Source organism: Gadus morhua, chromosome 10 (assembly GCF_902167405.1).
Source record: "Gadus morhua chromosome 10, gadMor3.0, whole genome shotgun sequence".
NCBI lineage: Eukaryota > Metazoa > Chordata > Actinopteri > Gadiformes > Gadidae > Gadus > Gadus morhua.
In genome coordinates this window covers 6,663,650-6,679,051 of record NC_044057.1, presented here as the reverse complement: position 1 = coordinate 6,679,051, position 15,402 = coordinate 6,663,650, and the positions used below count along the sequence as shown (strand labels likewise).

General features: G+C 44.0%; 1 protein-coding gene across 2 annotated transcripts; it reads left to right on the top strand.

The window, feature by feature from the left end:
- Positions 1-55: 55 nt before the first annotated feature.
- Positions 56-14,687, top strand: nxf1a (nuclear RNA export factor 1a). Of its 2 annotated transcripts, XM_030369163.1 has the most exons (22): positions 56-456; positions 1,143-1,202; positions 1,466-1,679; positions 1,781-1,973; positions 2,066-2,149; positions 3,078-3,182; positions 3,304-3,384; positions 3,497-3,566; positions 4,649-4,737; positions 4,831-4,938; positions 6,080-6,189; positions 9,341-9,377; positions 10,029-10,097; positions 10,323-10,378; positions 10,490-10,597; positions 10,915-10,973; positions 11,137-11,252; positions 13,110-13,152; positions 13,257-13,329; positions 13,799-13,981; positions 14,287-14,347; positions 14,450-14,687. In XM_030369163.1, the coding sequence occupies exons 1-22, from the start codon at positions 396-398 to the stop codon at positions 14,486-14,488; spliced, it is 2,019 nt and encodes a 672-aa protein (XP_030225023.1). In that variant the 5' UTR covers positions 56-395; the 3' UTR covers positions 14,489-14,687. The 2 variants fall into 2 exon arrangements, with proteins under 2 accessions (XP_030225023.1, XP_030225024.1); XM_030369164.1 differs by lacking the exons at positions 56-456; positions 1,143-1,202 and adding an exon at positions 836-1,105.
- Positions 14,688-15,402: the final 715 nt, after the last annotated feature.

Here is a 15,402-nt window from a genome sequence, read left to right as displayed (position 1 = left end):
CACCAGGGGGCGCGCGTCCCGCGTCCAGAGACAGATTCACGAAGGCGCCCCTATCCGCTCCAAGAACACTTGCTTCCCCTTTTCCTTTTAGATTCCAAATGTCAAGCTGGGAATTGTTCTATCACTTTCTGACAGCAAACAATATTTATACAGACAAACCAGAAGCATACGGTGTTGGTTAGGGTACAAGCTTTAGAAACCAACGAATCGTCGGCATACACTAGTACAGATGATGTTACAGTAAGACCGACGCACCAGATAAAGTTGCAGTTAACTTAGAAGTCAGTAGTCAATAGTGTCCAATCTAAACATAAACTAATCGTTCAATTCCGATCTTTTTTTTGCATGGGGGTACTTGCTCAAGCTTAAAAAGTATATTAGTCTCCTCAGAAGCCATGGCTTTCTCCAAGCGTGGCTACCATAACTTCGCGGTGGTCGCACGTGTTCTGGACGAAGGTAGGTGAACCGTGGGTTGCCCCCAGCATGGACCGTTGGGGGTCCAACACCGTGTATAGTAAATGCCTCGGCTCCAGGAGAAGCCGTCTACATGAGATATGTGGCATGGTAATGTCCGTTTATTGGACCACATGCGTGAACGTTATTTAAAGGCCAAACGAGGGTGACAGTTCAGGGGGCGCTGTCGGCTAGGGCCGTGGTCCGAGGCCTTTTTGTTTTGAAACTATATGAAATTATTAAACCATGGCAATTACATATAATGCTGTCATATAGCAATACAGTGATCTCCATTAATGGTTAAATGTTTGTTTGACAACCAATACAGGGCCAACCCATTGTTGTTTTGCCTATTGCGCCTCTTCCATGCTAGGTGCACCGGAAGCGGAAGCATGACAGTTGTAGTTCTGTAGTTCTGAGCGATCATTGCAACACGCAGTGTTTTTCTAGCCTGTAATTCTGAGCCTGATCCGAGAGATTTAACGCTGCGATCTTTATAAGCATTGCGATCGTTAATGATGACGCTCTGAAGTATTTTGCACTAGTCTAATATAACTACAGTAGTCCTCTTTGTGTATTTGATTCTGTGCGTGGCCGTGAATTCCCGACTGTTACACTGGGAATATGGCGGAAGGCGGCCATTACTACAATGGTAAGTTGCTCTGATGATTCAATCCCTTTCTCTTCAGATCCTGATGTCTTTTCTGTGACGAGAGAGGTCCGAAGCAATGGTTGTACATTCGGTGGAGGTAAAAATATATATTGGGCTCCAGTTTTGCCATTGAGGAATACGTTTAACCATCTAGCAATGTCCTTCAAAACAACAATAGGACGCAACCTTTTACTGTTTATCGGTGCTCCGAAATATTGAAGTATTGTTGTCACTTTTATTATGATATAATTAACCTATAATGTTTTTTTATTTCATCAAAAATTATTTCCGTACGATAGCAGAACAGTCGATGTGCTTTTGCAGCAGAACAATAACCTAAGCTCTCGTTTCCTCTCCCAGAGCATGATGACAGGGCTGGGGCCCCATACCGCGGCCGCAAAGGCCAGGGATCCCACAGGGCACGCTCTTATGGCGAGGGCCCCCGCAGGGACAGAACCAGGGGCGGTCACCAGGCCAACTACACAGGCCCCGGACCGCGATCCAGACTTGACGACATGGACGCCGATGTAACCATGAGCGACAACTCCCAGGACGGCACCTCTCAGCGCAGATCGTAAGTGTGTCCTTGTGGTGAAAGAAACAGATATCAAAGCAAACGGGAGTCTCTGTGTCCGAAGCCCTGTGTGAATGTGTGTTTGACTGCCCCCCCCCCAGCAAGCCGTACAGCCGGCCTTATCGCCGAGGAGACGGCCGCTTTGACAGAGACCGGAGAGGGGGCCGGGGAGGAGGTGGATATAAAGGAGACGGAGGAGGAGGCGGAAGAGGAGGTGGAGGAGGAGGAGGGAACTCTAGTGGTGGAGGAGGAGGAGGAGGAGGGAAGAACCGGACAGGCTGGTACAAGATGACGGTGAGTGTTGACGGAGCAGGTGCCCCTAAACCGGGTCAGGATCAGGGGCCAAACAGACGTGCGGTGCTGAGACTTTGATTTTGGTTTTCCAGATACCGCACGGAAGAAAGTACGACAAGAAGTGGCTGATGACGGCGCTCCAGAACATCTGCTCGGTGCCCTTCAACCCCGTGAACGTGAGTAGCTGCCCTCCAACGTCGTTTTTTAAGGTTTGCCCGTCAGGTGTCGGTTGGTCCGCTAGGATGGAGCAGCAGGCCGGGTGGGGGTTTCCCGCTCAAACTGAAACATTATCTCTGTCGGTGTCTTCCATATGCTTAATTTTTTTTTAACAAACAGGAGCATCGGCATGATACTAGGAATATACACACTCATACTCGCACTCACATACACACAAACGCACGCACTCACTCACACACACACTCTGATAAACAACAGTGGTTAAACATAAAGCATGATCACTAATCAAATTGCGGGTCAGATTGCTCAATTTTATTGAGGCGTTAAGCTGCTTTCAGACCGCCGCGCGGCAACTCGCCGCCTCCATTCATTTAAATGAGGGAAGGGCAGCAGAGGGGAGGCGGTAACAAAACACGCTGTAGACCAGGAAGCGGTTGCCGCCCGCGTGAACGCGCACAGATTTTGCCCTACCGCTCAGCTTTCCACGTGTTGAAACTTTTGGCAGCAGCAGCAGCCGCTTTTGAAACGCCTGGCCCTTGCACACCGTTGAACCCTTTTCAACACAACTAATGTTGTGTTGTAAAGTAAAGGGAAACAAGATATCTATTCTTCCTCCACCTCCATTGCTTCTCTGCTTGGTGTCGCTTATAGTTTGCCTCCCTAGCTCTGGTAACGTCACGTACGTGAAAAGAATACTGATTTAAGCTTCGAATACTAATTTTCCGAACGAGTATTTCGAATAATTCGGGCCAGCCCTACTAGGTTGACAATCTTATTTGTGTTGGCCTGGTGGGGGTTCTCATTGGCTTAGCGGCAAGGCTTGTACTATTAAAAGTATGAAAAAAAAAATGTCAAAAAGCTGATCCCACTTGGGGTAAACATGTTTTTTTTTCTTCTGTTCTGACCATTTTCCCTCTTTTCCTGCAGTACAATGTTGACAACTACAGGGCCCATTTCTACGTGGATGACGTCGCTACGGCAACCGCCCTTCACAAATGTTCCCACAAGATCACAGACGCAGACGGCTATAAGGTTTGCTGACCTATCTATCACTTGCTACGTACAGCTAATGTTTGGCCAGTTCTGTGCATCAAAGTGCAACAGTCGACCTGACGTGTGACGGTCTTTCACCTGGCCACGTGTTCCCCCTCAGGTGGAGGTCCATATGAACGCGAGCGGCCCTCCGGCCTTCCTGCAGTCGGACCTGAAACCTGAGGACTTGGAACTCTTAAAGGTAAGCCCCCACTACAGATGCGATGCAAGGCCCTTCTATTTATAAATTGAATGAGCTGTCGAATTGGGTGAATTGTAATATTATGTTCAACATTTGTTAAAATCTTCCTCAGCAATGCATGGGAAAGCGTTTCGACGGCTCCCAGCAAGCACTGGACCTGAACACCCTCCGGACGGACCCAGGTGAGCCGGCACTGTGCAGTCCCGGAACCAATCCATTGAGCCATTCATTCATTATTTTCCACTTCCTTTGCCACAAATTACATGAACATTGAGATTGGTCTCCAGCACTGGTGCTGAGATCTTATTAATCATCCTGGCTAGGGCTGGGTATCTTGGCCAACTTCCTAAATCGATTCAATTTCAATTCATAAGGTTCTGAATCGATTAATCACGATTCGAATTGATTCAATCTGCTCTTAAATAATGAAAATGCCTCAACTGTGTTACAAAATACAAATGAACTTTATTTTTTCTCTTCATCTTAAACAACAGGTTTTAAGTAGAGCTGTCAGTTAAACGCGTTATTAACGGCGTTAACGCAAACCAAATTTAACGGCGTCAAATTTTTTATCGCGCGATTAACGCAATTATTTTATTAAAAAAAAAAAAAAAAAACTTTTTTTTTTTTGGCTCAAAACAAAGAAGCAGTAGCCTGATTGCTATGTTCAAATGACATTTGTTCAAAGCAGTCGTTTAATTGCACTATAGGCTCTTTTTTTGTATCGTCCTGTTTTGATCAGTGTATATGCCAATGTTGTTATCAATAAAAAATCATTTGCACAAGGCAAGCCGATGCACTTCACCATGTTGATAAGAGAATTAAAATGAGAAGAATTATGGGACAAAAAAATCAAGGGATATTTAGCATAGAAAAAGAATTTGCGATTAATCGCGATTAATTAGAGTTAACTATGACATTAATGCGATTAATCACGATTAAATATTTTAATCGCTTGACAGCTCTAGTTTTAAGTGCAAACTTGTCAATTGGACAGTTTAAACTTGAACTGTAAACAAAACTGTCTGAAGTCTCAAAAGTGTAATTTTGAAATTAGAAAGGGATTGCAAGTGAAAGTGTACTTAACTACAACGTTCCATCACTGCAAATTGCATTAAGACATTGTTTATTAAAGTGCAAAAATAATAATAATGGTAAAAACTAAATTATTATATACAATTTTTAAAAATCGATTAAATTGATTTTTTTTACCCACCCCTAATCATGACTCCTGCTAACCCCAAGCTGTCGTTATGCGTCTCAGAGCTGGTCTCCCAGAACATTGACGTCATTCTGAACCGGAAGACGACTATGGAAGCTGTCATCAAGATCATTGAAAAGGAAATTCCAGAGGTAAGGAACCTTCTTGTTGTCTTTTGTTAGTCATGAAGCACATGACGCCCATATCCAAAGATGTCTAATGTGATCACCCCTCTCATCTGTTAGTTGGTGTCCTTAAACCTGAGCAACAACCGCATCCAGAAGCTGGACGATTTGTCCAACCTGGTTGGCAAGGTGCCCAACCTGAAGACCCTCAATCTCTCCAACAACGAGGTGGGATTGAATTACACGTTTGACTTGGGCTACTGCATACAGTATTAAAACGGCCCAGAGAAACCCCGGGGAAAAACAGCATTACATTCTTCAAGATGAACGACAAACGACATCCCCATCGAGCACGTCCCAGTGAAGTGTGTGTACGTTGTCAAATGGAATCGATTTGGTTGTCTTCAACCAAGCAGTTCCTTTAGTTATAGACCATTACACCCAGCAGCATTTAAGAAGTAACGCTTCTGCAGGTCTTATATTCCATCTGCCATAAGACTCGAACACAACTGTTGGGAAACATTGTCCCGTCACTAATAAATTCACCTAATAATTAGAGCTGTCAAGCGATTAAAATATTTAATCGTGATTAATCGCATTAATGTCATAGTTAACTCTAATTAATCGCGATTAATCGCAAATTCTTTTTCTATGCTAAATATCCCTTGATTTTTTTTTGTCCCATAATTCTTCTCATTTTAATTCTCTTATCAACATGGTGAAGTGCATCGGCTTGCCTTGTGCAAATGATTTTGTATTGAAAACAACATTGGCATATACACTGATCAAAACAGGACGATACAAAAAAAGAGCCTATAGTGCAATTAAACGACTGCTTTGAACAAATGTCATTTGAACATAGCAGTCAGGCTACTGCTTCTTTGTTTTGAGCCAAAAAAAAAAAAAAGTTTTTTTTTTTTTTATATAAAGTAATTGCGTTAATCGCGCGATGCATTTTTTAACGCCGTTAAATTTGGTTTGCGTTAACGCCGTTAATAACGCGTTTAACTGACAGCTCTACTAATAATACAATGCAAATAATATGCACTTTCCACTTTACCTGGGACATGAAGTATTCATTCTGTATTGAAGGGCCGTTTAGCATCAACTGTTGTGCCCATGGCATTTTTTTTGTATGCATGCTGGACATATTATAACTTTTTTTGGGCATTTGATGAAATCTGTTTGATTTCATCAAACAGATTTCATCAGAGTCCAACAATTTTACAGGTAAATTACGCTACAAAGAAAAGCATGTAGTGTGTGATTCGCAGTAGCGATCTCGGTACTTGTTTATATTGCTTCAACAAATGAATTTCTCATGTATGGGATTAAATTAAATAATGTTCTTAACCTGCCTTATCTTCAGCTGAAGTCGGACAGAGAGCTGGACAAGATCAAAGGGCTGAAGCTGGGAGAGCTGTGGCTGGAGAAGAACCCTCTGAGCAACAGCTTCAAAGACCAGGCCTCCTACATCAGGTCAGTCACACCGCAAACCGTTTCTGGTACAGGGGGGGGCGTGTATGTTAAGGGTGTGTCTGAAGGGTGAGTGTAGTTGGAGATGGGGGTGGGGATGATAGACCCTGGCCTAACCATGAACTCTTCGTTTGGGCGACAGTGAGGATCCTGTTGGGGAGATGTTGGGCAACCCGTTTAATGATGCTTATTCCTCAGCAAAGGTGTGTGTGTGTGTGTGTGTGTGTGTGTGTGTGTGTGTGTGTGTGTGTGTGTGTGTGTGTGTGTGTGTGTGTGTGTGTGTGTGTGTGTGTGTGTGTGTGTGTGTGTGTGGACTATGGAGGCAGGCATGCACCTTTGATTGGAATTCTGTCTCATTTATCCCCGACCTTCTTCACTAGTCTGGGGCCTTGCAATGTGGTTCTTTTTTTTATCTTTTCCTGTTTGCTAACATTACACCATAATAGGGGCTAAACAAACACACAGGCTACTAATTTCCTATTTAATTTGATGAATAACTTGAAAGTATCGATGTGAAGCGGTTTCCAGCTGCCCACGGCTACTTCACCCACCAGACTTCTTCTTCAAAAAAAGTGCTAATCCCGCCACAAATAAAATTCAGTTTCAATCTTTTGAAATTAATTTAGAATATCTTAACGTTATCATTCCCCACCACTGTTCTGTGGTGTATGCAGGTTAACTCAAACCATCCTTTGTGGAGTTCTTTAAGTACAATGAAGGCTTATTACTGGAGAGGAGGCATACCAGCTCTTGGGTCAGAATTGACAACAGTTTGGACCAATCAAACTAGACTTCTACGGGTGAGTGAAAGCCACTGATTGTTTCCCCTCCCCTCTTGGCATCTTTGCCCAATCGGCATCCTGCAACAGGCCGGTATGGAAGGCTGGTTAGCCTATGACGGGTAAGATCCCACCTTGTAATCCCGGGACAACCTAAGGCAGGCACAGTCACGACTACTCTGCCGAGTCACTGTGAGCACTGACTCACCCGCTCATAAAGTGACCAGAAGAGATGAAACCACCACAGGAAAAGCCATTGGGTTGAGAGGTGGAGGAGGGACATGTGTCAGAATCGAAACAAAAACATGTGAGGAAGAGCCAAAAGGAACTCTGCGAATGGATCCTTCAGTTGGGGATCTGTGGCTTATAACAAACAACACTGCAACTCTCTGAACGCAAAGGCCAGAGAGAGCCTTGGTGGCAAACATCAGAGCCAAAGAAGAATATTGGAACATAGTGCTATACGGAAACTGTGAAACTGAGAAACAGTCTTGCCTGAAGCGCCATCAAATGAACATGCAATTCCAAACATCCAAACCTGCCCATCCTTGTGGGGCCGGGGCCTATATATCCACCCAATGTTGGTTGAACATCCACTAGATATCGCTAGCCAGTTGAGTACCATTTCCATCCCAATTGCCCGCTGACTGTAATATAACCTAAAGGCGTGGGTCCAAAACAAGTAGTAGCCCTCCAGCAGCTGAATCCTCCTGTTTAGTGCAGGAGCTGCTGCTGTTGGCACAAACAAAAAAGTGGTGCGCGGGTATGGGTTCGAGAATCTGACTCTAGCAAATGTTGTTCATTCAACAGCAAAAGGCAGAGGTGGGGGAACGCTTTGGTGCTGGTGGGAACCGCCTCGCCTCCTGACTTCCCAGTTCACCCTTCTCCTGCACTGGGCTGTTTGCTTTACTCTCCAAAGGTCGCCAGGAGCCGCCTAACATGTCGACCTCATTTAGTCAGTATGGAGTTTGTGTGTGTGTGCTAGTGATTGTCTGTGGTTAGACAGTAGGCTCTGCTCCAACACGGGGACCAGACTCTACGGACGGAGGGGGGCGCGAGGGGTCTCTAACCTCAACCATCTTTCTCCCTCCTTAGAGCTGCAGGTTATGTGAGACCTTTTATCTTTTCTAGTTTCCAAGCATCCAGCAAGTGTGTGTGTGTATGTTTGTGAGAATTGTGTGTGTGCGTGTGCGTGCATGCCTGGTGTCCTGCCCGGTCTGTAGGTGAGTATATATGTCTGGTAAGTACACTTTATGTGTGGTGTCGGGCAATGCACAAATTAAAAGTGCACGAGCAAGGAAGATTGAATGAGTGGTAGTAAATGAACTGCATTTATATAGCGCTTCTTTTGTAACCAGTGGCCACCCAAAGCGCTTTACAATATGGCCTCACAATCACCCATTCATACACACATTCACACACCCGACGGCGGAGTCAGCCATGCAAGGCGACAGCCAGCTCGTCGGCAGCAGTTAGGATTAGGTGCCACACCTCGACACTCGGATTGAACCAGCAACCTTGCGGTTACTGGCCAACCTGCTCTCCCTCCTGAGCTACTGCCGCCCAAGTACTTTAACACAGTGTCATGATATCATGTATAACATGGTTCACCCGTGGTTTGCGGGTCAACTGTTCAACAAAAGAAAGGAACTTGTATTATGAAGCGAGATCACATCATATAATGTCTGTTTCTAATGCCAAATGAGCTGCTACCATCTCTGGCAGAATTAATGACAGCAAGCCAGCTTGAGAACACCAATATTTATTTATTTTCTCCTCCATATTCTGTCTGAATATAATAATCCTGTCTTTAGTCTCCGGATGCATTTTTGTGTGGTGGAAAATAAGACTAGAGTTTTCCAAACATAATCGTATACTACTCTGTGTGTTTGTGTGTGTGTGTGTGTGTGTGTGTGTGTCTATGTATATATATCTATATATACTGTCTCACTCAAAGTGATTGTGCTGACTGCCCTTTTTGAGCCTTCACTATCCTAGGCTCATGCTCAAGCACATCCTACTGACTGGGTGACGTCGGATCAAAACTCTCTAGCCTCATAACGGCAGCGGGCAGTAGGCACGACCCCAGATTCATTGGCAATCTTGCTTATAACGAGAGACATTTTTGGGAGGGTATCGACATGGAAACAGTTTTCAATTTATTTGTGCTATACATTTCATTCTGAAATCACCCAACCCTATCATTGTCTTAGATTGTTGTTAATGCGTATGAGGTTAGCATGTTGAGTAGTACGTCTGCAGGTATGGGAGAAGGATGAAGGATGTGAGAAGGATGTTGTGTGAAGGTAAGATGTCTTGCCCAGTCAAGCTTAGTTTCTGTAACTCTTGTCTTTTGTGTTTTCCTGCAATACCAGTGCCGTGCAGACAAGATTTCCCAGGCTCCTGAAATTGGTAAGCTTGGACATTTTCTCCCCCTTGTTGCTCAATAATAAAATGAATACTAGAAAATGCCTTTCCTGCTGAAAGACTGGTGAGTGCTGAAGTGCAAGGTGAGGTTGAAAATATGTTTCAGTAAAGCCGTTTAAGACGTAAAGAAATGTTGAATGGTTTAAATTAAGGGAAGGGATTTGAACTCGGTCTAAATGGAGTAAAAAAATATATATAAAATGGTTGGAAACCAATAAAGTGACACATTAACAAATTGTTAATGTGATCAAGTTTGAATACATTTGAGATAATATAAAGAATACCTGAGCTGTTCTGATGGTGTGTGTGCGTGGTAGTAACTTGGAAAGTGTAGATAGCATGACGTGAAAAAGATAGTTGAAGCATTGTTAGCATGTAGCTTTTGCCGGGTAGAAAATTGAAATGGAGTCTAGGTAAAAAGTTGTAGGGTCAGTTGTAGGGTCCAAAGTTTGTAGAGAAAAAAAGAATAAAACTTAAGAAAAACAATAGTATGCATGCAGCATTTGCCTAATAATCTTATTGTTTCATTTCAAGGTTTTGGGCAGATGAACATATGAAAAATGATAGAATTTGAGCTCTTTTGTGTTCCTTGCTGTGTTGCCCCCAACCACAACTCATCTTCGTTTGTTCTATAAGGACGGACAAGACCTCCCGCCACCCATTGTATTTGACGTGGAGACGCCCACCGTCATCCCCGCCTGCAAGGTGAGACGCGAGGTCCCGTCTGTCGGCATTGTGCGAGCACTTTATCGAAGGCGCAGCAACCTCCGAGTGGGCTCACTGCGTCGCCTGTCGAACACGTTGGACCCCAGCTGTCCTCTGTGCATTTCAGTGGACCCTTCAGAGAAGTCAAACAAGGCTCGTCAGTGACATACCCTGTTAGCAAAATGTGTAAACATCAAACATCTATTTGTTTTCATCCATTTACAGGGCAGCTGCTTTGGCTCGGATGAAATCAAGGCCATCATCCTCCGCTTCCTGCAGCAGTGAGTCTCTGTCCACGATGCAGCCGGTTCACCCACTACTAGTCACAATCTCACCGGTATCCATGTTATTTGCTATGGTTGTGTACATGCGTCCGTATGATTGTGTTCCAGGTATTACAGCATATACGACTCCGGGGATAGGCAGTCCCTGCTGGATGCCTACCACGACGGGGCCTCCTTATCTATGATGACGCCGTACTCCACTCAGAACCCTTCAAGGTATAAAGTGACATGCTTCAATGCAAACAAAATGTGTGTTGTACGTCCTGGCACTTAATGTAAGCACCTGTCGTATGTTGTACTTAGTTATGTAGCATCTTATCCCAGCAATCTTTGTTGTGTACGGGGAATGCGTTAACCTGGTGATTGTTAGTGCTTGGCACTTGGTTCCATGAACAACCTTACTGTACCGACAGTGGTCACTTGGGATAAAAGCGACTATGCTCCAAATGCATGTCTGAGTAAGAGGACACGCGTCTCTGAACGGACCATGTGGCGCCCAGCAGGACGGTTGTAACCTCTCGCCCTCTCCACAGGAGCAGTCTGGGAGAGTACCACAAGGACAGTCGCAACCTGAAGAGGGTCAAAGACACTAGTGAGTCTCCTGTGCAGACAATACTATTGCGCTGAGAACTTAAAGCTCATCCGTTTGCCCATTGCTTTCCCATTGTCGGTTCCACATCTGGAACAGATGCGCGTTGCATTTCCGACGACGCCCTCATGATGATGATCTGAACGCGCCCTCCTCTCCCCTGCAGCCCTGCGCTACCGTCTGCTGAAACACACACGGCTCAACGTGGTGGCGTTCCTGAACGAGCTGCCCAAGACGCAGCACGACACCGCCTCCTTCAACGTGGACGTGAACACCTACACAGTACGTTCTGCTACATACACCGCGTTCATAATTATTATGCAAATGACATTTTTCTCTGATTTTCCTAAATAGTCAATGAGAATGACAGTCAGTATAATTTTCAAGTCATCAACCGTTGGAGTATAATTCGAATTTTATTGAACAAACCTCCCAATGATAACAGTATTTTTTTCAAAAATAAAAAACTCAAAATGCACTGTTCTAAATTAAGTTTCAAAACATTTTATAGGTTGTAAAGAACTGAAATGGTCATTTGTTGAATTTGCAGCATTAGGAGGTCCTAATTAGAAAGTGGTCAGTCAGAAGCTCTACATACTTTGCCGAGGTCATTTTCACACCTTCAGGGACCCTAAAGGGGCCTACCAGCACTCTCCCCATGATTCCGGCCCATAACATGACTCCCCCACCCCCTTGTTGACGTCGCAGCCTTGTTGGGGCATGGTGGCCATTCACCAACCACCCACTACTCCATCCATCTGGACCATCCATGGTTGCACTGCACTCATCAGTAAACAAGAGAGATTGAAAATTAGTCTTTATGTACTTCTGGGCCCACTGCATACGTTTCTGCTTGTGAGCATTGGTTAAGGGTGGCCGAATAGTAGGTTTTTGCACAACTGCAAGCCTCTGGAGGATCCTACACCTTGAGGTTTATGGGACTCCAGAGGCACCAGCAGCCTAAAATACCTGTTTGCTGCTTCGTAATGGCATTTTAGCAGCTGCTCTCTTGATCCGATGAATTTGTCTGGCAGAAATCGTCCTCATTATGCCTTTATCTGCACGAAAGCTGCTCTGAATCAGCCACAAACCTCTTCACAGTACGATGATCACGCTTTAGTTGTCGTGAAATATCTAATGTTTTCATACCTTGTCCAAGGCATCGCACTATTTGATGCTTTTCGGCAGCAGAGATCCTTTTTCTTTCCCATATTGCTTGAAACCTGGGGTCTACTTAATAATGTGGAACGTCCTTCTTAAGTAGTTTTCCTGTAATCGGGCTCACCTGGCAAACTAACTATCACAGGTGTCTGTGATTGATTTCAGTGATCCAACGAGCCCTGAGGCCCCGTTTACAGCAAAGGGAAAACGCAGATATTTGAGACACAGTACCATCCATGAATTTAATTGAAAAATGAAATGTTTGACACTTAAATCTAATTTGCACAATAATTTGGAGCGCGGTGTAGTGATACTGTGGCACTATGTTGTTTTAAAGTCGTATGATCAGGAATGTCAATATCAGCCATCTTCCCCCTCATCCTCATCGTCCGCTTATCCGGGTTTCGGCTTGGGGGGCAGCAGCTCAAGCAGGTGGCTCCAGACTTCCCTTTCCCGGGCCACATCTTCCCCCACGATACAATAAGACCTTGGAGTTTGGTGGAACATGTTTAGTGTGTCTGCGATTGACGCGCAAGTTTGTGGAAACACCAGTTATTGTTATGAACGGCTGGGCCAGCCCCTGCTGTAGCCTAACGGAGAGCCTGCAAGTGAGGTTCAGTTTGTGTACTTGAATATCTGCTACCTAATATTCAACATAACAGGTTTCATAAGACGGCCATGTCAACTAGTGCCGTGGTCAGTCTCTCTGTAATAATAACCTTTTTATTGTCGGGAGATGAATGACCACGAATTAAATCAACAAACTGGCAATGTGAACTGCATTGTGAGACCCACTTCTTTCACCAAGTTATACTTCAACACCTAGCGCTACAAAGCGCGATGGGTTGAAGTATAACATCTGTTTACTTGAACCACTATAAACCACATTGGTTTTCCTGTAAGAATGAGATGATGTCTTTGCAGGAGATACCCTGCTTGGTTACTCCGAGTTCATGTTTCTTCTGATTTCTCCTGTAGACTACCCTGCTGTCGTTCACTGTCAGTGGAGTGTTTAAAGAAGGTCAGTAGTCTGCTACCAGACTTTCAAAGTTGGCAATATTTGTAATATTCTTAGGTGTGTATGTTGTCTATGAGTGACAACATGTCTGTTTTCGTCTGTCACAGTGGAAGGCAAATCGCGAGACTCCACCATGGCCTTCTCTCGAGTGTTCGTCACGGTCCCAGCCGGCAATTCAGGGTGAGCCTCAATGCCTATGCATAACGCTTTCTATTGACTTACTTCCTGCTACGTGCCTTGTGTCCATACTGAGTGTTGATCTAACAACATGTTTTACATAGTGTTAAACATATAACAAAGCGGCCCCCCTCCTGTCTAAGGCCATCTAATCTTGTCTCATGTATATTAAGTAGGGCTGTCAAATTAACGCGTTAAATTTTGATTAATTAATCACAGAAAAAAATAACGCGTTAAAAAAATTAAGGCCGATTAAACGCGCTTCTATAGTGCCCTTTGACCCGGTGGTGATTTGCGTTGAAACAAAATGGAGGCAGACGAGAAGACGTTGCTCGGCCCCGTGATCGAAAAGTTCAAGTTTAAACTTGAAGATTATTTTTTTTAATCGCTGGACGGCCCTAAAATTAAGTTGTCTTAACGGTAAACATGAATATCGATCACATGGTAACAATGTGTTTGCTGCCCCTAACAGACTATGTATAGTCAACGACCAGCTGTTTATCCGGATGGCCACGACGGAGGAGATACGCAAGGCGTTTGTGGCCCCAGCCCCCACCCCGTCCTCAAGCCCCGTGCCCACCCTCACAGCCCCCCAGCAGGAGATGCTGTCGGCCTTCTCCCTCGAGTCCGGCATGAACTTTGAGTGGTCCCAGAAGTGAGTACAACCCCAAGTCAGGCACACCTATTGGTATTGGTGGGAATGCAGGAAAGTATTAAGTTTCTCACTGTAGTCTATAGTCTGTACTTTCAAACCTCAATGTTACATAAAGAGGTTTGTATTGCAATAGTCATGTTAGGATAACCCTTAAAAATAGTTCAGACCTCATTTGGGAAGAAATCTTTCAATTGTCATGACTAAATGAAAGAGGATTGTTTCCATATCGCCCAGTACCTGATTGATACTTAAGCCATTCAAATGCCTTTTCAAATGCTGTGGTCTCTTGTCTTTCTCTTCTGAAGGTGTCTTCAGGACAACGAATGGGATTTCCACAAAGCTGCTGGGATCTTTACAAAGTTGAAGGTAGCCTGATAACTGTAACTTCATGTGGTACTTTTGTGATTGTCTTTTCAGCAATACCATTATGCTAAACATGCTTACCTTTATGCTTTTGCTTTTTTTTAGATGGATGGCAAGATCCCAGATGTTGCCTTCATAAAGTGAAGATGTTATTCAAGGAGGATAGTGACATTGGTTTCAGGCGAAGAGCTCTATTTTCTATGGTTTTTGTTCCAGCCCCATCCTTTGGTCTGTTCAATGGATTATATTAAGACCAAGAGACATATTTTGATTTCATTGTTTTAATGACAACAATGTCCTCGCTGACCTAAATCTTATAATAAAATTTTGGTTCTTAATGTTATCTTAGTCTTTCTTCGTTATTTTGTACACAAAACTATTTCATTGTTTCATATAAATAAAGTACTTAAAATACAAATAATGTATCATTTTATTCCACAATTTGCATAATGTACATTACAATGCATGAGCTACTGTGGCATAAGCAATACAGGGGTAGGGGGTATTTCTTTTTATTTATTTAAATACAATTTACTGGGCAAATTAGACTGACCATGCTAATAGTAAATTGAGAAGTGGTTTCAACCCTGGTATCAGGTTTTCTGGTGGGTCCGGTTTGCAAGAACACTGCGTGTGTCAGGGCCGTTACAATCCCCTCCATGATTCGCGTTGCCATCGGCGTGGATGTCTCCCACGATCATCGGATTATCCCAATGTGCAGAGCATGGTGACCATACTGACCGGTAACCTCACCATCTGGGGTAGGACCAGCAGTAGGCCTACCCAGCCGGAACAAGAGAAGCTCAATTTGGACCCCGCTTTTGGCCAACAGAATGTCCCACTGTAGGAACTTCATAAAACGCTATTCGTGTATATTTAGACTTTACTTTGACTTTAAAATATATTAATAATAGGTTTATATGTATATCTACAACCGTAAGATGGTAAAGAATAGAATACATGCACAGTGAAAATCCGAATTACACAATAATATAAAACGCATTTAGAATCATAGCTTTGCGTATCTATAGTAATATAGATACACTACAATTTTATTT

Bases quoted from the DNA above. Each gene is read 5' to 3' on its own strand.
- nxf1a (XM_030369163.1), top strand. From the start codon at position 396: ATGGCTTTCTCCAAGCGTGGCTACCATAACTTCGCGGTGGTCGCACGT. The intron at 1,974-2,065 runs GTGAGTGTTGAC...TTGGTTTTCCAG, and splicing joins CAGGCTGGTACAAGATGACG to ATACCGCACGGAAGAAAGTA. The intron at 10,379-10,489 runs GTGAGTCTCTGT...ATTGTGTTCCAG, and splicing joins ATCCTCCGCTTCCTGCAGCA to GTATTACAGCATATACGACT.